Raw genomic sequence first — 22241 nt, 5'->3', positions numbered from 1 at the left:
TCTTCCTATACGTGCATGTTCAGTGCGTGTGTTTGTAGCTGTATTTACTAGATGGGCAAGTAGGAGACAGATGCTTAATCATGCCACACCTCTCTAATTAATCCTTAATCATTGACTTACATCTACTGAATGTCCCTCAAGTGTTATTTTTTCCACAACATTTACCTTAGCGTTTATTTCAACATGTGCTGTTCGTTTTATGACTTCAGAGAGGATGTGGTTATGGTTTGACAGAAAGGAAGCTTTGCTGTAGATGGGAAGATAAAGCCCAAAGCACCTACGCTGCCTTTTGAGCACCCTTTTTTTTTTTTGTAAATTAACTGTCTTCCTTCTTGGGGCTCTTTCTTGGACAGGCGCTCAACGCGCAGGACAGGAATCCCATGTCCTGGGAGCGGACCGTTCTTGGCTCAGCCATGAATAACTGTGTGCTCCTGGAAGAACTGCTGATCAAAAAATCACAGCAGAAGAGAAGGACTTCACCCTCCAACTTCAAAGTCCGCTTCTTTGTCTTAACCAAATCCAAGCTGGCTTACTATGAGCATCGCCATGGGGTACGTCAGCCATTTTCTCTCTCATAATGCAGTAACGGAGGGAAGGATGAAATTTAGTAAAGGAAGGGAAGGATGCTAATGGAGGGAAGGATGCTCTTTGCTGAATTTTAACTTAACTTTTCCGGCCTTTGCCACAGCACCATTCACTGAAAATTGCAAAGTCAAATGGGTTGTTTAGAGCTTCAGACCGGGGGGGTGTTTGGTGTGCTTGGAGGAATAAGACTACTTTTCTATCTTGTGGAAAGGCTCTAGTTTTGTTGTAGGAATTTAGCGCGGGCTGTTATAACTGTTGTGTGTAAGGAGCTGTGTGAGGTTGTTGCTGGCAGTCTAATCTTCAGAGGGAGCTTCAGAAAGGATGTGATGATGGGATCCGTGCTCAGACCAGGCATTGTTTCCAGAAGCTTGCATTTTCCAGATTTGCTAAATATGACAGAAGACAATCTGCACGCCCCATTATGCTAAGTGTTCTAGTAAAGTGTGAATTATTTCCATCTTCTCTTTGGCTGGATGTTTGCTGAGCCTCATTACGATTGTAAATAATATTGCTTGTTTTCCAACAGTCACTGAACATGCTGTTAATCCATTATGTTTAGACACCGTTACTGCATGCAGACCAGCACTGGGGATCACGCTGCCTTGATCTCTGGCATTGACAACTTCAGACCATTTGATCTTGCTCAGTTGCAGAAAAATAAGTTAAAAATGAACCCCAAAATAAAAGCAAAGTATGACGTGCCTCTGTATTGTATCATAACACAGTTGAGGTTGGAACCACCTTTAAGGGTTAACAGTTTGCAAGTTATTTCTTTCAAATATGCCCAGCAAAATGCTTTTCTTGCTTTTATTTTATAGTCTGTGTTTTTCTTACCTCCATATTTAAACTGGAAAACATTTATTGCTGCATACTGCACCTATGTTTGGTTTGAGAGTCTGTTCAACTGGTATCCAAACAATTTTTCAAATACCATTAGTTTAAGATTCAATTTCCTTTATAACTATTCCACTTAATTATTCTTAATTATCACTGTAACATTTTTAAAAGCATCTATGTGATTCTGCTGTATTTAGAGAAATCTTTACCAATAGTTTTCTTTGGTGCTTTCTGAGTCCTGGTGGACTTGAGATGAATACAACACACACTTTGCCTGGATACTTTTGCGGAATTGCAGTAGGTGTCTGTTGTCATATTTAGACACTGAAATAGCTTGGAAAATCTGACTTGGTGACTTTCAGTGGGGCATAGACTTCAAATACTGTGTGAGTGTCTTTGGAAATTTTATCCCCTAGCCTTCCTAAAGGTCAGTTAGGCCAGATGAGTGGTTGGTATATTGTCTACTCTATGTCATGTATTAGCTATTATAAACGTGCATGCTGATTATATATGAATAAACACACATCTCACTTTAGGTCCTCACATTTGATGGACAGGGGATATACCTGTAACTACAAGGATGATCTTCCATGAAACGCTGATTTTTTTTTGCCCGATACAAACTGTCAAAATCAAGTTGTTACATGGCTTGAAGAACTTTGTACTAAATGAGGAAAAAAGAGTTTGTTTTATGAAATGCTTCCTGAGCTGATCCTCAGCCTCTGCAGTAATCTTCCCCAAAATTAAACCATCCTGGTGAAGACCTCCACGTGGTCAGGTCATCACTGGTCCAGAGAGGAAAGCTCAGAGCAGCCTGTGCAAGCACCATCTTTTTTGTGCTGGGAACAGAGTGAACCCCCAGGAACTGAGGTCACAGCCGGTGAACGGAAAATTATGGTACCTGCCAGACACGGGGGCTGTGCCCATCTCCATGGGTCACCCAGGGTTTGGAAGCATGTGCAGGCATTGAAATCGATGGTTGGTGGTGCTCGTTCTCTAGCGCAGAACCTGGCGCGGGCTTAGCTCTGCTCTGCGGGGACTCTTGGATAATCTATGGGGCTGGCAGGGGTTAGCACAGGCTGTCACCACTGCCTGCTTTGGAGGTTTAGGGCAAAGTGGTGGGGACACACGGCTGCTCTCTGCCAGCTGGCTGCAGGGCTGAGGAGTGTCTGCAGGCAGGCGGACTGCTCTGCTCAGATGGGGACAGCAACTGGCTTGGCTTTTAAGTTATATGTTTTGCAAGGGAAATCTCAGTGGACGCTTGCTATAGGAGGTTTCAAAGAGTTTCTTTAAGAACCACTTACCAGCCTGTCCAGTGGTTTATTGTACTTGGACTTCAATACTGCAGTGTATCTACCTCTCCAGACCCCAGTCAGGCAGTAACAACAACCTGTGCATAAAGCCACGTAAACCCATTAGCGAATTGCTTAATGGTTTGAGAAGTCCCACTGATTTCAGTTGAGTGGCTTAAAGTAAAACATACAGTTATGCATTAAGCCCAAACGTGTATTTTGCCTGTATTTAACAGGGTTTGGCACCCAGTTCCTTTCTCTGCATTTTGATGCTGTGGGTGTAAAAAGATGTCCAAATGTTTATTGTAGTAGCAAGGAAATAAACAAGTCAAAGGGATACAGGGATGATTCTGTAAATGATACCAAAAGCTGTCCACACAACACACAGCAAAAAGGCAAATTTTTGCAATAACTGTAACAGGATTTTCGTTGTAATGGCCATAGCTAGACAGAAAGCACTGTTCTCCTCAGGGGCCAAGCACACAATCACCATTAATGTTAATGAAATGTATTTACATATCTCATCAGGAGAATGAGCCCCCAATAACTGACAACAATAAGAAGCTGTATTTTCTGGAATTCATTACACAGTGCACAATGCAGGGTTGTCTTAACATAAAGCAAAGCGCTGGTAACAGACGCTTGCATTCAGCCCCCGTCTCTACTAAAATACATCAGAAGTGCCTTTATTATAACATGCAAACCAATTCCACAGGCAAAAAATTCTTCACTTCCACGGTCTTATTTTATAGCTGCTGTACATGTGAGTAAATGAGCACATGGGAATAATCATTTTAACTATTTCAATTAGTTTGATCCTTACCAGAATAAGTGATAATGCAGACACTGTGTGGTACTCTCCGGGTGCCAATACACTTGCAGTATTGCAGAAGAAGCAGACAAGTGAATGCCTCTGGAGAGGTCTCTAGGACAGAGTTTTGTATATCTTTATTTAGCAAAATCACTTAAACTGGAGAGTTATCTACACCCCATTCACCTAACATCTTATGTTGTTTGATAAATCCTTCAGAAGACTGAAGAGAGGTAGTTTAGTATTTCAGATACTAAGTAGAGGTTCTTGCATTGTCTCCAGCATGTCATATTCCTTCCTGGATGGAGACAGGCAGAAACGAGCATTGATCCTTGTATTTCAAGCTGGCTGTAGTCTAAAAGTGTCTGTCTTCTGGGCTGGTACCACATTAATGTGGTACCATTACGTGATCTCTACATCAGAGCTGTTCATCTTGTCATGGCTCAGACCTGCACAGGGTCCTTGGGTCTCTTCGTATCAACTCCAGAGAAGTGGTCCGTGTCCCTACGCCACAGTTTTCCCTCTTCAGAAATAGACATCTTGCCCTGTGCAGGCATTCTGAGAAGTATTTCAGGGCTGAGAAAGTTGCATTTAACACCTGAGAAGTTCAGGCACATAAATGTTTTTAAATTTTCTATCTTCACTCATAGGTTATTACTAGTCCAGCTTTTAAAGGCAGCGATGAAAGGCACACACAGAAAAGGACCGAATTCCCTTTTCATTTCCATTACCACTCTTCTTCCTACACTGGCCAGATGCTCAAGAGGTCACATAGCATGAGTCAGCCTTGTCCTGGGCTCTTTCATTCAGATCTTTGACATTCAGATATAAAGATAGCACTTTAGTGCATCTTGAAATCTGCTTTCAATCTCTTGTTCCAGGAGAACAAAGCAATGAACTTGGTTGGAAAGTCTTTTATCAGCATCCTAAAAATGCTTCAGCTGCTTCTCTTGCAGTATCTCACGTTGGAACAGCCCAGGAACAAAAGCAGTGCTTTGTCCCTCAGCCCAGCAGTCCATTTTACCTTGATTATTCTACACAGAATCCGACTTCTCCATCCTGCCTTGGAAACACTTGGTTTTTTCCCCAAGACTCTAATGTAAATAGACTAAGACTTTTCTTCTGAAGATCTCTGGTTTGGGGATCCTGTTAATGACAGTGACCATTCATACCATTTCTCATTGCCGTGTATATTCTCAGTACCTTAACAGTCATGAAGATATAATCGTCATCTAAAGAGAATTTAATTATGGTTTTAAAGACTACATTCCAAATAAATACTTATCTGAGTAGATCCATCATTCTTCATAACTTGTCATTTATTTATTAACAGGGGTTTTTTTGCTTGCAAGAATTTGCAATACCATCTGCCTTCGGAAGCATATCTCCAACTAATTTATTGATAATACACATATCACCGACAAAAAAGTCAGGCTTGGCATCTGTCTGCATCACACCTGTTTCAATGAATTTTTATGTAATAAAATCAATACAACCATAAGTAAGATGGAGACAGGGGAAAAACCTGCCTTTTTTTATATTGCAATTAACATTATAATTGATACTGTTGCAATACCTGCCTGTTGCTTTATACTCTTTCATCCTTTCTAACTAATTTTTTGTCCTTAAAGCTTATGGTTTTTTAATGAAAAAGTGATGTAATTTAGTTGATTTATCTTAGCTTTCATTGAATCCTTCATTCACTGCAATCCACTCTTCCCGGTCTTTGTTAGAGACAAGAAGAGTTTTGAAGAAACTAATATAGCATTCAGTATTTGTTCCATATGCTTTCATGTAACATAAACCACTTATTTCCATCATATTAGAGAGCTCATTTGAAAGCCAAGAATCTTCCTTTTCTTTTTCTGTGTCTTGATGGTGATGTTGATTTTCTTGTCAAACCATCAATAGTAGGGATGCACACACTGACAGTCATCTCAGAAGGGACTTGAGACAGTGTAAACATTGGAAATGGTGTTGTCTGATGTTAAAATACATGCTCAGTGAAAATATTGGGCTATTGCAGATCTGTTAAGCTCTGTGATGGGCCAAGTGAAATATACTTTCATGGCTCAATACATTCTTCCACCAGATCACTTGAATGTTAAACACACAGCCAACGAAAATCTACACTTTGTACTATAGAAATCTTGCAGAAAGGTTCTGGTTTCAGTTTTCCTCTGCATGACTTCTGTTTTCAGCTCATGTAATTCTGAAAATTAGTAAGCCAGGAGGAATGAACAGTGAACTGGCCGACTCCAGGCTGGGTGTGAGGTGTCTGAGGTCCAGGTCTGCAGTGCAGCTCTATTAACTTCTCTGGCCTCTTTGAAAAAAATAAAAAAACTAGATTTCTCTGGTTTTAAATTATCTTGGTGGAAATGAAACACTGAATCTGGCCTATAGGACTTGTTAAGGATAGTAGGAGTAATTCCGCTGTAGCAGATATTCCCCAGTTAAGGTGAGAATTTAACTGAGTAAATTGATAACAAACTGAGATTGCATGGAACAGGCGTTGGCCACAAGCAGTACTGGCCTCAGTAAACAAGATTTGATACTGAAATTAGTTGCTGGGAGTGCCACTGCATGGTGAGCAAACAGCGTGTGCAGACAGCAGGCAGCACTGCTGTTAAGCAGCACCATGATTGTCTCACAGGCAGGTCAAATATTTAATTTCTGATGGGGGAACTTGATGTGATCCAATGTCTATTCCCATGTCCTGTGCTCCAGATGAGGGTGCGATCAAGGAGATCTTTGCAGGTCCCTGGAAACATGGGAGAAGAAATTAGCGTCTGCAGGCACAGCCCTCCAACTGCCTTCCCAGGCCCCTGGCTGTGCTTCTCCATCTCTGCTGCTTTGATGAGTGAAGGCAACGTAGGCACTGACTGCAACTATTTTTGTCATTCAATGCACTCTGCATCCAGGGTGTGCCCACCTCTAATGCACCTTCATGTTCTTCAGATGTGAAACAAATCGTTAAAACTTTTTTTAAAAAAAAATTCAAGAAGGAGGACAAAATAGTCATGACAGACATGTGAACCAAGCAACTACATTTGGGGATTTAAATATAAAATATAATTATATTGGAAGTATTAAAACGCAACACAACAGTCAGAGCTCTACTGAAAATCCCAGTATTATCAATTATCCCCTCTTTCCAGTTTTCATTTGGAGCACTTAGTACCGGCAAAAAATGCAAAATCCCTTAAAACTTTATTTTAAAACCTTCAATTTAGGTTTCAAATTTCATTCTTAAATTGTTTAAATTGTTTTATTTCCCATAAAACCTCAAATTAACGGTGTTCCTAAGAAGAGAGAGAGTTCCCAAAATACTGAATGATGTTAGGGTTCAGGCAAAAATTCTATCAATCTGCAGTTCTTAATATCCTAACTATTAATGATAAAACCAGCACAGACCACGATTTATAAATAAGGGATATGATAAGGGATAGGAAATAATTTTATCAACACAGTGCTCAAGGAGGTTCAAGTTCATGCTCAAGCCTTCTGATCAGTGGAAAAATACTGTAGCAGGAGAATTATAGTTAAAAATAAGTCCATCTTGTTCCAGTGATACCTCACAAGCTCATAGTTACTGTTTTCTGTGTTCTTAATTGCTATCTCAGCACCAGCACATGACTATGGGAGACCCATTAGCAAATAAACTGAAGCAGAATTTGTGCAGCTCAGCAAATCAAGAAATTACTTTGGAAACACAGCAAGACTTAAAGAAAATCATATGTGAAAAGCAGCAACATGTCACTAATTAAAAAAGATGAAGATCCCCAAGCCAGTTGGCTCTCTGCTGCTGGAAGGTGTTGTACCTCGCACAATGGGTCTGCTTCACAGATTCTATTAATCTGTCCGCAGAGACGGGTCCATGGCAATGGTCTGTTCGTTGACTCATTTATTTCCTACCAGTGGTGCAACCTATAATGGTGCCTCTTGCCTTGAAGGCATGTACTCGTATCATCCATAAAATGACATTTTAATAGATCAAGTAAAGCTTTAACGCTGTATAACCATCTAAATACTTTTTATGGAGTTACGTGGAGAGAAATCAGAGCAATGAATATATGTTTCTATATTATTCCTAGAGCTTAATTTAGGCACATGAGAGTGTAAAAGTGTAAGCTATGATCACACCAGAGCTCCATGAACCAAATGGCCAGTCTCCAGGAGTGGCCTGTACTTGCAGCTTACAGTAAAACTACAAAAATACCCTCAAATGTTTTCCTGGAAGCTGATAGGGAGTATTTTGAAGAATCTGACCAAACAAACTTAGATCTTTTTTTAGCCTTTTTAAACTCAGAGACATTTCTATGAGAGACTCTTCAACTTCAGATAATTTTTTCAATCATTTTGAAATCAGCCTGAACTATTCTGAAAACAGGCATTTTCATAGTAGGATTTGTTGAGGGTTTTCCCATTTTATGTCAGCCTGAGCTTATTGCTCCCAGGGCCTACCCAAGAACGTGCACTGAGCCAGGAACAGCCCACGCTGCTTCCCAGCTGTGACCATGTTCCTTTGCTTTTCATGGCTGAGGGCTCTGGGAACACAAGAGTTATCTGTTTTTACTGCTGTTCACTCTTTGCCCTAATCAGCTGAATGGAAAGGATTTCTGCTTTTCTTTCTTTTCTTTTTTTTTTTTTTTTTTGGTCTCCTGTTGCCGCCTGTGTATCAACAGAGGAGGTGTTTCTGGTCTTCAAAGCAGCAGGGTTGCACAGGCATGGTTGATGATACAACTTAGATGCCATAATCCCCATGACAAGATAACATACATTAAAGGGAAAGAAGTGTGAAGGTCCCAGGTTGAATTTACAGCACTTAAGTTCAGTAAATCTGCTTTTCTAAATGGAATTACAGCCAAAGGACAGCAACACAGATGGAAGTTGAGCACTGTATTTCCAAATTTTAGAAGGGGAATTGATTTTCATGAAAAAAACTACTAAAAAGGCATATATGAAGTTCTACCTGCATTCAAGCACTGCTCCAGGGCACCTGCTTTTCCTCCAGTGCTGGTGGCTCTCTTTTCTGACAGGGCCTTTTGGTAAACACAAAACATTTAAGGATCCACTGAGGGACCTTCAGCCTAAGTGCTTGGTGCAGTGCAGTTGATGAATGGGCTTCGCAAACAGCAACAGCAAAGTGTTAGCCAGAAAGTAGCAAATTGCTCAAACTGCACAGCCCCGTATCTTAAAAGATCTTAGGGACCTTCAGCCTAAGTGCTTGGTGCAGTGCAGTTGATGAATGGGCTTCGCAAACAGCAACAGCAAAGTAGCAAATTGCTCAAACTGCACAGCCTCATATCTTACAAGATCTTAGATGTCTGTGAAGCCTGAGGGTGCAGAGCCACAGTCACGAGGTGTGCTCACGGCGCAGACTTCTGTGACCTGCAGCGACTGCTGATGGCTCTCTGAACCTCCCACCGTGGGCTCCACATCCCTGCTCCTTCCCCTGCCCTAGATCATGAGCTGGTGGAAGGTGATTCTTTTTCTTGGGTAGCCAAGCTGCCATGGTGTGGGTGAGCAGCGGTGTTGGTGGTTGTGTAGTCTTAGCATGGGACAGATGGCAGGAGGCTCATTCCCTGAGCAAGCACACCGAGATGCCTTCTTGTGCTGCAGGGCAGGGCTATGCCAATGGTCCCACACTCAATTGTCCTAGTATCTAAGGCAAATAAGGATCATTGTGGTCGTCCAGTTCACGCAGCAGACACAAACTAAAGGATTAATCAGTGAAAGTGCTGCTGGAGCTGTGTAGCAAGAAGAGGTGAAATGCCAAAGAAGAAGATGGTCATGCATTGGGCTTGTGGTGCACCTGGCTCTGTTCAGAGCTGTTTGCTCTCCTTCTGGAATTGCCATGCTGCAAATAACGGACCAAAAGAAAAAAAACAGGATGGTCTGATCTGCAGCACACTCCTGCTGGGACAGCAGCATGCCTTGGTTATCTTTCCACACACATTGCACAGTAAGACCACTGATGTTTTTTCTGACCAACCAGCTAAAACTTCTACTTAATTATACTCCGGGCAGACTGAAAACAACAAACAGAAATCTGTCAGCATGTTTTGTCTTTCCCTTTTAGGAACAAGTCTCTGAGGCTTTTTTGGAGACCATTTTTAAGAGGCTTTTCCTCTCCACACCCTTCCAAATGGCCCAGTTGCTTTTGTTGGATTAAAATGCAGTCAAGCATCACAAAAGCAGGGATAACTTTAGTTTCCAACTCAGTTTCTGGGTAATGCCTGGTCTGTGAGTGGTAATTCCAGTTGTTTGTGCTGCTCCATAACAGTAATTGCTTTCTATCAGCAACGTCCCATCTGCGGAGGGTCTGCTGAGCAATGACCTGGCTGTGAGATGCGCCCTGATGTTGCACTGCAACACGCGATTATAAGGAGCTTCTGTTGCTGAATTACATGCTTAAAAGGAGCACAGTAGGTGATGAGAGCTGCAGCACGACTGCACAAAGCTCCTTGGGAAGACTGGACCCTGTCTTTCAACAGAGTCCATAATGATACCGACAAAAAACAGTCTGCAGGGAGCAGAGCACAGAACTGGCACAGCATTTCGTCCTAAAGCCTGAGAGGAGGAGTGCATGTGGTTAAGCCCTGGGACTTCAAAGGAAAAAGATGAAGGAGGGTTCAATGTCAGCAAAATTGAAGGTTTTTATAGGAAATAAATGGCTTTGTGTCTCATCAAAAGGGTAGAAGTTCCAGAGGCAGAACAAATGATAGAGGAGGTTGGGGAGAGGAGACAGGGGAAGCCAGCTATGGAAGAAGGAGGTGAATAGACAAGAATGAAAGAAAACAGATAGTGAGAATAGGGTGCAGTAAGGCTTTCTAACACTTGGCAATACTCTTAATAGTTAATTGGTATTTACACTTAGGGATGCTTTATGGCCTTGGCTGTATTGACGGGAAAAAGATCCCTCTCCACCCCATAGAGCTACGTAGGCAGATGTTGTCTACAGGAGACAGTCCTGGCACTGGTTAAACTGCAAGAAAGTACAAGGACAAAATCCAAATACACCAACAAAAGAGTCATTCGAGACCACTGTAATAATGCCCCTCTCTTTCCTCAGGTCCAAGTATACCAAGTCAAAATAGCCAATTTTGCAAGAAGGAGGTCTGAAGAGCCTTGAAGCCTCTCTGTGCTGAGGCTGTTTGACAGCACACTGTGGCAAACCTCACCTCATCTTCAGTGATGTCAGCTGCTTCTCTGTTTTAGGCTATATTTAACATTGAAAGGTAGCAACGGAGCCGTGGTGAGGGTCGGCACAGCAGTTGGGACAGCCACTGCCAGCGGGGCAGAGCTGCCAGGTCATGGCGGTGTAAGAAGCAAGGGGCAAGATAGAGCTGAGGGTGAAGGACACCAAGGGTTGAGTTGGGTGTCCTAGGGAGGGCGAGAAGGTTCCTGAAGTCTTGCTGTGCCTCTGAGCGATAACTTGTAATAGGCACAACGCAGTCCCTGAAGTTCATGTTCTTTCCCATTGACAGTTGCCCATGTCTGAGAAACAGAAGCTTCTGCAGTGTTTTTTGGGGTTCTTAAATCTCACCGATTTCCGTCAGGCTGCTGCAAAGCTGAGCTTGGAGACAGCTCGTGTTTAATCCCTACTGAAAACGAATCAAAACAGGAAACTAAACTAGCTTACCTCCGAAGAGCAAACACGTTTGTAGCGGATCCTTCAGAAGCGTGCCCCAAATCTGCAGCCTTAGCTCAGCTCCCGCCTGCCCCGGGCCAGCTTCTGCCTTGCCCCACTTTTGCAAAAGCTGAGAGCAACTCGCCGAGGAGGCAGTCAGAAACAGAATATGCTGAGGTAGCTGGGGTACTTGGATGCCTGTTCTTTTCTTACTCTTTCCTAAGTGCCCGTATTGTTATCTAGGTATCTGGTATATTATGAATAATAATAACGCAGCAGAGGGTGCCAGAGAAATTGTTATGTTGGCAAGTTTCTGAGGATATTATTTATTTCAAAATTTCCTGTTATTTTTTCTTAGCTAAAAAAACCCAGACAGAACAAAAACAGAGAATTGTTTTGTTTCTTTGAAAATAGATGCAGTAAAAATGTTACATTTTAGATAAAGTGCATAGCTTTGAAATTCTCAGCACCCAAATATTTATTTTAATAAATTTGTTATTGCTTTATAGCATTTCAGTATAAATCAGGAGTGTTAGTAAACTGAACATTTAATGAAAATAGTACTGTTCAGTTAAAACATTTCCATTTTTGGAAGAAAAAAACAAAACCTGTATTTCAGCCAGAGGTTTTGACTGATTCTCTACGAATCCACATGCTGAGTTGTAATATCTGTATGTACATATATGTATTTGCATGTGCAATTCATATAAAGGTGACACATATGAGAAAGATTCTTTGCACTTTCAAATGTCTTACATAATCTGTTAATTTGCTTCTGCTCCATTAATATTAAATCCCCCGTGGATATGACAGTCTTGTCTAATTATTCACTTAATCCACAATCATTAGCATTAACCAAGTGCTTTTCTCTGTCTTTTAGAAAAAAAGAACTTTGAAAGGTTCTGTGGAACTTTCCAGGATTAAATGTGTGGAGATTGTGAAGAGTGACATTATCATTCCCTGTCAGTATAAATATCCCTTCCAGGTGAGTCTGCTTGTTGACAATACTGATAAAGATGCCACTTCATTTTGTATTTCAATAAAATTCTCCTTCACAGCGCAGTCTTTAATGAATCCAACACCAGGGTGAATAACAAGAAAGGAAGAAAAAGCAGATCGAGGTTTGGAATGAACTGGGGAACCAGAGACACGGTGTTATTACAAGATCCATAAACCCTTACACTCATTGGTTTTACACTGGAAATGATCATTAAATCTTATAATCCTGTCTCAGTTTTAACTCAATATTCAGCTATCCCACTAACTCCTCTTCAGAGAAAGCCCATCTTTCATACAGGGAATCCAGACAGGGTTTTGGCCAATTTAACCATGTGGTGCTGAAACTAAACACATTCAGTGGCCTTTGCATCCAAAACTGGTGAATGAGACGGCTCCAGACCATTCTTACAGAGAGCTTTTAGTGACGAGATATCTTAATGACCAAGAGGCAGTGCCAGCTCTAGGATGAGAAACACACCTTCTAGTGTTAATTATTAATACTTATGGAATACCTTTACATTGCCATGTAAACAGAAATGCCACAGAATATTTGCTCAGCTATTGCAACACAAATTCTCAGTTCATTATGTTATTCCCCGTGCTGTCATTTATCAGAATTTTAGCATACTTGTGACAGTATTTTTCTTAATAATTGTGGTGTATGGACTTTAGCGAGTACAGGGCCATCTCTATTCACAGATGGCTTTAAAAGAGTGAATTATCTTGACACAGATTTGTAGATAAAAGCTAATAATTGTGCCAATATCCACAATAAATGTTTAAAAATATTAATTTTATAAAAAGAAAAAAGACAACCATAAAGCAAGATTTCTTTTTTCTTTTTTTTTTTACTTTTTGCCATTCTTGTTATTTCAAAATGAGCATGCATTTGTAGGCTTGGCACTGTCATTCTAATAAATCATTAAGTAGCTTGTAGGGTTTTCTCTAAATCTTCATCTGAACAGCAAAAGAGCATGTAGTAGTCTGAGCCCTAGAAAATATCACCATGCAGAGATATGAGAAGGGAGAGGAAACAATTTCCCAAACTAAGTTGGGTCATGAAACCCTCCCTCCAGCTTGGGGTAGTGTCCAGCTAGAATCATAAAAATTCTCCTAGAATATCACAAAATGTTGCTATGTTGACACGTAGTTGGCACTCAAGAAAATGGATGTTTCTGGGCATTTGGGAGCAGCAGAAGATGCTGTCGGACACTGCAAAAGGCTCTTGATGAGCAGCCTGACAGGAAAGCTCTTAATTGGGGCTGGGTAGGAGCTGCCTGGCTGAGGGAAAGCTTGATGTGAGAACCTCAGTTGCTCTTAACTTGAGTAAATATGGACTAGAGAAGGAACAAGTGCTCAGATCTCTTTGTTTTCAATCTTAATTTTCAAACTGATATCTCCAATGCTTGTAAGTACAGTAAAAAACTGTGAAGGTAGTGGCCAGTGCTGGTTGGATGGTAACATGACTGACTGAGGTCATGATAATTGCTGCTGCTTGTAGCATATCTGAATTTTGTTCCACAGTCAGTTTTGTGGTATTTTGTAAAATTATATTGTCTGTTTTTTAAAAAAAATATCTTGGCTCCATACAGCTGTAAATCTTCTATGGAACCGCCAGTGGCTTTCTGGTTTTGTGTGGCTCATCTGGCAAGTGAGCCACTTGCATGAAATGAGTGATTTTGTGTGGTTGTGCCTACTCATGGCTACATCTTTTTGGAGATCTACTTACTGGATATTTCAAAATCTGTCTAAGATTGTCAAAACATTATACAGACATAACAATAATATCAACAGGATTGGCTTTAAATAAATGAGAATCATTCCTCCGCTATTTCTATTTTTTGCAAAGAGGTTATAATTTACCTCTCCATAGCACATAAAGCAACTGAGTGCCATGGCTGGCTGTGCTTGCAAGGGCTACAAGCCAAGAGATAACAAATGTTTCCCATTCTTTAAACAATAATCAGTATTGCTTCATCTACACCACTGGAGAAGCTTAAAAAAACAGCTGATTTCTTCTGCAAACCTTTGTTTAAAAACAGTGGTCAAAGTTTTTCAAACCACGAGAGACCATGTTCCATTTGGGATTAAATCATTGAGATAAATATTGGAAAAGGAATATAGATTATGTGTTAGATCAAATTTTAGGGCCAAATGTAGTCATCTGATCCAGTTTGAGTCATTTTAGTTCTTGTGATGACTTTACTCCCTGGTCTCAAACTTCACAAATATTCTGTATTTCTCTTCCTTTGTTTGTTCATTGTGAAAGCCAAGTTGATGAAAATGGCATCTTGATTGCTCACTGTTCATCTGCTCCAGCTTCTTATTTTCCCCCTATAATCCTACTGAAAGATATTAAAAACTTTGAAGAATAACAGTAATCTAAATAATCCCCAGGGAGTTGCTTGAGACAAGAAAAGCTAAATTTGGCTCTTAGATCTTAAGTGAAGGCATTTTTTAAGAAACTGCTAAGAAACGGGTGCTAGTTCCCCAGAGATGCTTTAGAAGGGTAACATGCAGTCAGCGATTAACAAGCTGAATCCTCTGCAGCTCGAAATTGCTACATCTCCACTGATTTCACGGCCATTTCTTAACAGCCGAAAATTGATCTTAGCCACTGCTTGTCTAGAATTTTATTTGCGATCAGGATTTCTGCTCCATTTTAAATAACAAAAAGCCAATGAACAGGCCCTGATGCTCCACTTCCCCACGTCATCATTCTGCATGTAACCTGTTGGCATGAGGGCTGCTGCATGTTTCCCTCAGTGATTCCATCGTGCCCAGCGTACCTGGGGTTGCTTCTAATGGCTGGTTCCCTTCTTTATTCCCCCCTCCAGATCGTCCACGATAGCTACATACTCTACGTGTTTGCACCCAGCCGTGAGAGCCGGCAGAGATGGGTCTTTACACTGAAGGAAGGTAATAAAACCTCTGTGTTCACCTAATTGTTGAAATTACTTACCCCAGAGCAGTTTTCTCACAAGCTGTAATGCAGAGAAAGTGTGCAAGAGCAGTCAGTGTCTTCTGTCTAAGCATGCAAAGTGGTAACAGGAATTAGATTATAAAATCAAATTGTTTGTAAATTTGGTGAGTGTATTTACAGCAGTAGTAGAAAATCTGGACATAGAATTCTTTATTTGCCTCTTTCTAGGATTAACTGTTAATATGGCACTGTAATTTCAGGCTTCTTAGGAACAGAGAAGGCTTTCTCTATGGCTTTTTTTTTTTTAGAAATTTATCTTTTCTGCGTAGAAGATTCTTCAGCTCTGATTAATAGGTTATTTTTTTGTTTAGATGACAACCTTCTTAGAGAACCATGATTATTAAGAAACATTTTTGTGGGCAGCTTTCATTTCCTGTTCACCTCCTGAATTGTGCTGTGGTTCACTGCAGGCACAATAACTAACCACTGCATGCAGAAACGAAGCTTACAGCTTGACATAAGGAAGGTGTTACTTAGTTAAATGAAAATTGCATCAGACTTCCGCCATAGCATTTTCCTGCTTTATACCACAAACTGCTGTACTGTTCACTCTGAAAACGTTGTCCCTGGTGGAGATATTAAGTTCATGCACCTGTAACCAGTTACTCTTCTTCTGGAGTGCACCTGCTCCAAGCTTCTACTTTATCATTTTGAGACTGTTCCCTCCCTTGGACAATTTGAATAGTTTCTTGGAACAGGCCAGCAGAAATCTTTTTGCTCTTTTTAGAAAAAATATTATTACAGATAGAGAGCCTGAGCTTCAAAAAGAAGGACCTTTAATTACTCATGCAGACATTCAAGACTAGTATTTACAAGTGCAGAAAAAGTTTAGTGCTGAGAAATGCCAGCTCGTAAAGCTCCTTCTGAACACCAAGCCAAAGCAGCAAGTGTCCATGTCCTCCGTATAGACATACCGTAGAGCTGTACACTTTCATGGGAAATATCAGTATATGGCCTGCCCCCTTTTCTTTTTCCTTATGAGATCTTCCTTCTGTGGTTTTGGTGTTTACCTCTTTGAAGAGAGAGTCCCTTTGGTAAGATTCTGTTCTCCAGCAGGAAGGCTATTCCTCCACATCAATGGTGGCATTAACTCCTTTCAAGAGAAAGGAAAACATTACTGGAAGAGGCTGATAATATTCACCAAAGCTTGATTTGACAAGAATAAGATGCTTCTTTAAAGTGCAGATTATTTCCATTCAGCTCCAGATGTCTTTCAGAGCTGATGTGAAAGCAAATAAACTCATTTCCTGCCTCCTTTTTCTTCCCCGCACATTTTCCAGAAACCAGAAAAAACAACAGTCTAGTTTCAAAGTGTCATCCAGACTTTTGGATAGATGGCAAGTGGAGATGTTGTGCTCAGACAGAGAAGATGGCAGCTGGCTGTGTGGAGTACGACCCCACCAAAAATGGTATGGGATTTGTGAAGACCATCCTGACCTTGAAAATATTTATTCCCAGCAAAAGTAAAGGATGAAATCTATCTCGTATAAAACATCATAGAATATAATTTTACATTTCCCCTAAAAGACACGTTGCTGGCTTCTTGGGATATTCTCATTTATCTTTTACTGTATATGGCATTCTTTGTTTTGAATTAACAGTTTCTTCTGTGTGATGCTTGGTCCTGTCTTTAGAATGAGATGGAAAACTAAGAACTTGATCAGCTGTGGCAAGTCAATAGGCCATAATAAAAACTTTCTTGAGATACATGCATTCAGCCCTGTGTATCCTATTTTGTCCTAACCATATTTCCTCTGTGGCTTCAATGGCCAAGTATAATTTTTGCTTTGTCTCCTGAAAAACAATGCTCTGGCTTGCTATTCACTAGCTTTGTATCACCTTCATTAATTCATTACCTTAATGATTTCTCCCCTGGTTTTGTCCAGATCTACTTTAAATTAACTTTCTTGTTTCATTTCAGCCTCGAAGAAGCCTCTTCCTCCCACTCCTGAAGATAACCGGGTGAGTGCGGTGAGGCACACTAAGCTGTCCTTTGTGTCCTGTGTGTCTAACTAGCAGTGATAAATATATCCTCATTAAGGCTCACTGCAGTGCAGTGACCTAGAAAATCACCTGTGATAACATTCCCTGGGCTTTTCTCTTACCTTTTCCATGTATTTTCCTAAGCTATAAACCAGCATCATCCCACTAAGATTCAGTCCTGCAAAGACAGCTTTGTTTCACAAATAGCTTTCCAATGGTAAATGAAGATTCAACTGTACATTTATTTTGGTTTTTAATCTATAGGAAAAGAAACTGGGAAAAGTTGCTATGATGAGGAACAGAGAAGTGATTTTCAGAATTCACTTGTGGATACAACAAAATGTCATTGGCTTCTTTAGTAAGAAGGGAGAAGCAGGGTGGTTGTTAGGGCTGGAGGGCAGCAGGGCATTCGGACAGTCCCTCTAGGGATGCCATGGAGATTTTGTCACTGGAGACTTTTAAGAGGAGTTTAGGAAACATCTGTGAAACATCAAACAGAGGCAATCCTGCCCTAAGAAGGAGTAGAAAACTACTTTCTGTACAACTAAAATTTGTCTATGAGACTCATTGTTTGAAAGTGCTGAAAATTTTCATGTTGCCACCATACCCTTCCTAGATGTCCTGGGGGGCTTTCCTAGCTTTGAGGCTTTTGAAACCAGATTACACCAGTGGTGCCAGGGAAATATTATTTTAGAGAGCATGCCATTGGTTTTTGTGAATATGACTATGATGAGCCTTTTTCCTAATTTGTGCAGAAATTATTGCTAGACCCAAAGGAAGCCATAGTCATGGCCATATATGACTATGACGCCCAGAATCCACAGGAGCTGACGTTGCAATGTAATGAGGAATATTATGTGATTGACAGCTCTGAAGAACACTGGTGGCTGATTCAAGATAAGAATGGGTAAGTGTCTTTCCAACGGTCAATTTACAAATTCTTTCTATACCAAATTTGTTCTTGCATTAACATATACACTGGCCTCTTTTATACCTTCTGTGAAGCACCCTCTGATATACAGGAAAAAAGTGATGGAAGGTTATTTATGGTAACTTTCTTCCCTTTGATGTTGCATGTATACAGACAGCTGAAGAAAAGAATCTGAAAGTTAATTTTGAAAAAAAAAAACACTCCGTAGCTCAGGCTGATACTCAGTGTCATACACGTGGGGGAAAAATATTTGCAACTCTCCAAGTTTACAGGTGCAATCAGTTTTTTTCTTCTCCAGTAATCCTACTAAATACATAACAACCAGCATTTCTATCATACAAAGAGCAGGCAAATCTTTCAGGGCTGACTCCTACAGATACAGAGAAAATCCTGTCTGTGTAGTGCACTCACACCATGTCACATTTTAACAGGCATGAAGGCTATGTGCCAAGTAGCTACCTGGTGGAAAAATCACCCGAGAATCTGCAAATATATGAGTAAGTTGTTCCTATGTTTTTCTTGTACCTTTAAGTGCCTTGGACTTGCTTCAGAAGCTACAAGCCTCAAATGTCCCTACCCCACATAATGTGTCACCACTAGCACTGGAGACACTCAATTCAGAAGCTTTTCAGCAGAAACTTTACTAGCCTAGAAATGCTGACTCTGAGTCTTTTGATATTTTCAGGTGGTACAATAAGAACATCAGCAGAAGCAAAGCAGAAACGCTCCTCAGGGATGAGGTAAACCAGCGCTATGTGAGGGGCAGATGGGCAGTAATAATTAATTAATGACGAATGTGGAGAAGCCTGCAAGGGCTGCTTTGTCCAAGAGAGAGCTGAACCCTCAGTTCCTGCTGTGTTGCCATCCTGTGTTGGCTGCTCTTAGTGTGTGATGCAAGATAAAGGACCACTAGCAACACCCCCCCTCACCGCCACAGCAGCTCAGCGTGGGCAGAGCTGAGCCATCCTTCTTCAGCCAAACACACCCAAGAGCTGAGGCTGATGGAAAACCATGTTTCAGAACACTGCAATACTGATAACTGTGAAAACTGTGATTTTAGCTCATCTTTTCTGTTTCTGCAGGAGGCCTGGGGATGCCAGTAGTTCTCTGAAAATCTAACCAATCTCATGCTGAAATATTTAGGGTGAAAGCCAAGAGTACGGTTTGGGGGTTTTTTTTTAGTTTTGTGTATGTGTGCACATGTAAGCATGCATCTCTAATTTTTCAGTTAAGGCAGGGTTTTCCAGTGAAGACTGTAGTGAAAATAAAAAGAATAAATTCTTGTTCAAATTTTCAACACAAAGACAACCTTAGATTTTAAATCAGCTCTTACACTAACAGGACCCAATTGAGGTGTTATCTCCTGGAATGAAAGTTTTTATGGGAAAAAGGCATTTTTGCATGGTTTTAAAAATTCTTTTATTTCGTATAAAATCCTAAGGGATGTGTCCACGCGTAGTTTAGTGATCTCATTTTTCATTTTGGTCCCACCAGTGCAACTTTTCTGTGGCAACTAGCCCCATGGTGTGGGTGGATAGAGGCCACATAACGTGGAGGAAACCTACCATGTAAAGCAAAGGAGGGAACAAAATAATCAGGCACTTGGGATGCCAGACGGAAAGTGTCTTTATCTACAAACAGAAGAAAAATCATCAATATATAGGTCAGCACATTACATCCAAACTTCTTGGATTTAACTTCTTGTTAAATCTTCTTCTCTGACACGTGATCCATTAGTGCCTTGCCCTGCAGAATCAAGGCCTATGATGAATTTTAGTATTCTGATAAGTAGAAAACAATTATGGTGAAAAAATAAAACCGAAAAGTGTTCAGCAAGTGTCAGCGTGGAGGAAGCCTGCTTTCCTGCACATTTATGTTTAGACATTGGATGACTGGGGTCAAGCTTTCCCATTTGTGGTACATAGGTAAATTATCATTCATACGCTCCATATGGAGTCTCTGGTGTTGAATAAACTGCACTCTTGTTCTGCAGCTGCTCTCTCGATGGAGAGGACTCGAAGGGGTTTGCCTTTCCACTTGGCTACCCATTTCATTGAACTTCTGTGAAATTGATATCACCAGTGTTCTGTTAGATAGGGTTGAAAGCAATCAATGAGTTCAAAATTTCTAGTGAAGAGGCTTGGAGGGACAGAGAGTCCCACACCCATGTACCCACACCCACACATGCTCAGCACGAGCGCATAAGTCTCATTTCCTCAGGAAACAGAGATAAAAATACACACCAAGAGAGACCAGCTGGGTGTACCTGGGCAGCCATCAGAGCTGTGAACGCAACAGACTGAAGTCTGCCAGTTGGCTGATGACTCTGTTTTTCCCTCCATTTTCAGTACATTCACGTGACTAAGCAGAGACAGGGCTGAAATGAGCAGAGCTTTGCCCCCAGGCCACTTCTTTTTTTCCATTATGTCTCTAACCATTTTTTTCTCCTTTGCTCCTGTTACAGGGTAGGGAAGGTGCCTTCATGGTGAGAGATTCGAGGCAGCCTGGCATGTACACAGTCTCTGTTTTCACCAAAGCATTAAGGTACAGCTGAGCTCAGCAGCTTTTCACATCAATTACATCAATCAAATGGCTTCTATGAGAGCGTAATCTCTGTTGTTTTGGCATTATAATGAGAGAGCAGAAGGCTCATGAAAATTATAGAGGCAAACAATTCCAAAAAAGGCAGAAGAGCTAGCTGCCTTTCACAAAATTTATTAAAGGCTCCACTGCTCCCTGCATCTAAATATATGCCCACATCACCGAGGTTACACATCACTGGGGTTGTAATTTTGAAGAAATTGTCCCCCAAACTGAAGTGTCGGTAGGATCAACATGAAATACCTGCTGGACTTGTCAGAGGTGGCTAATACAAGACTAGTGAAAGGGTTTCAGTGATGGAGCAGAAAGTTTTGTTTCAGAGAAGCAGCTGAGAAACTTAGTACTCAGCTTGCTCTTATCAGAAAACCTCAGTCTTTCTCGAGATGAGACCATCTATGAGTGAGAGGGAGAACATACAAGTACACAGCTTTCGTTAGCAATTGCAGATCACTCCTTGCTCCTCTCCCAGTCGCTCTGGTTAGGGAAGGTTTCTCCCTTTGCTCGCTGACTCCTCTTCCATTTATGGACCAAATTCCTGTCTTTTTGCTGCAACCTAGTTTTTCTTAAAGAAAACCTCCTCTTTTTCAGCACGGATAACAATCCTGTTATAAAGCATTATCACATCAATGAGACAACAGACTTTCCCAAGCGATACTACTTGGCAGAAAAGCATGTGTTTGACTGCATCCCTGAACTCATCAACTATCACCAGCACAATGCGGGAGGTGAGTGAAGGCTGATGCTGACCAGGGAAGTTGCTATTTTACCATGGAGCCAGGTGACTGTTTGGGAGGAAGGAAGGCTCCCAAGCCTCTGTCTTTACCATCACATGTTAAATGGCACCACTTTTTCTTCCACTTATCCTGGCACTGGGATGGCAGAAGAATGACCACGTCAGGCCAGCTTCCAGCATTGCATTTTCGTTGTGGTCATCCTTCCAAGGCTGGCTATGACCAACACAGATGTCATACTATAGAGAGCTCTTTCATTCCCGGGAGCCTGTGGGGGTGGGTCACTGCTGCCAGACCCAACTACCTGTTTGAATTATGCTGCAGGGCCTTCTTGCCCAGGAGGTTATATATCCCTGGGCTTTGATTTAACACAAAGTTAGGGGCGTGGCCAGGTTCCATAGCCAGATGTAGGAGTCACCAGAGACCCCCATCCCTGGAGTCCAGGAGTGCCAAGGGAAACCCTGGGTTTCAAGAATACCCTGCAAATAAAAGATATAACTTGGAACTTCACCAGAGTTAATAGAGACTCACAGCTCACATTTGCTGACAGAGTAAAAGTGAGAAATAAGCTTAAACTGCTCAGAACTGGCTTCCTTCTAACAGGCAGGAAATTCCTGTCCGAACAGAGGTTCAGCTGCCCTCAAGTGGAGCTGAGAACTCAGTACAATAAGCCTGCTTCCAGTACTTAGACTGGCTTTTGGGGTGGTGACAGCCACACATTCCATGACTGTGACAATAACTGGAACCCACCTTTTCCTCTGTTATCCAGGTCTTGTCACTCGTTTGCGGTATGCAGTCTCGACTTGGAAAAAAAAGGCCCCAATCACTGCAGGGCTGAGCTACGGTATGGTGACT

The 22241-nt window shown here is 41.3% G+C and overlaps 1 protein-coding gene across 1 annotated transcript; it reads left to right on the top strand.

The window, feature by feature from the left end:
* Positions 1 to 358: 358 nt before the first annotated feature.
* On the top strand, positions 359 to 22230 carry LOC104267609 (tyrosine-protein kinase ITK/TSK-like; the record flags this gene model as incomplete). The annotated part of the gene is made up of 11 exons (XM_009869204.1): positions 359 to 551; positions 12039 to 12143; positions 14995 to 15076; positions 16421 to 16549; positions 17062 to 17102; positions 17879 to 18030; positions 18486 to 18551; positions 18740 to 18794; positions 20519 to 20598; positions 21244 to 21380; positions 22156 to 22230. Coding segments are annotated over exons 1-11 (1093 nt in total), but the record flags the coding sequence as incomplete, so codon positions are not given.
* Between the last annotated feature and the right edge of the window lie 11 nt (positions 22231 to 22241).

Source organism: Apaloderma vittatum, unplaced genomic scaffold (assembly GCF_000703405.1).
Source record: "Apaloderma vittatum isolate BGI_N311 unplaced genomic scaffold, ASM70340v1 scaffold14905, whole genome shotgun sequence".
NCBI classification, from domain to species: Eukaryota; Metazoa; Chordata; class Aves; order Trogoniformes; family Trogonidae; genus Apaloderma; species Apaloderma vittatum.
The sequence above is the reverse complement of the archived record's forward strand: the minus strand, read 5'-3'. Positions and strand labels throughout refer to the sequence as shown.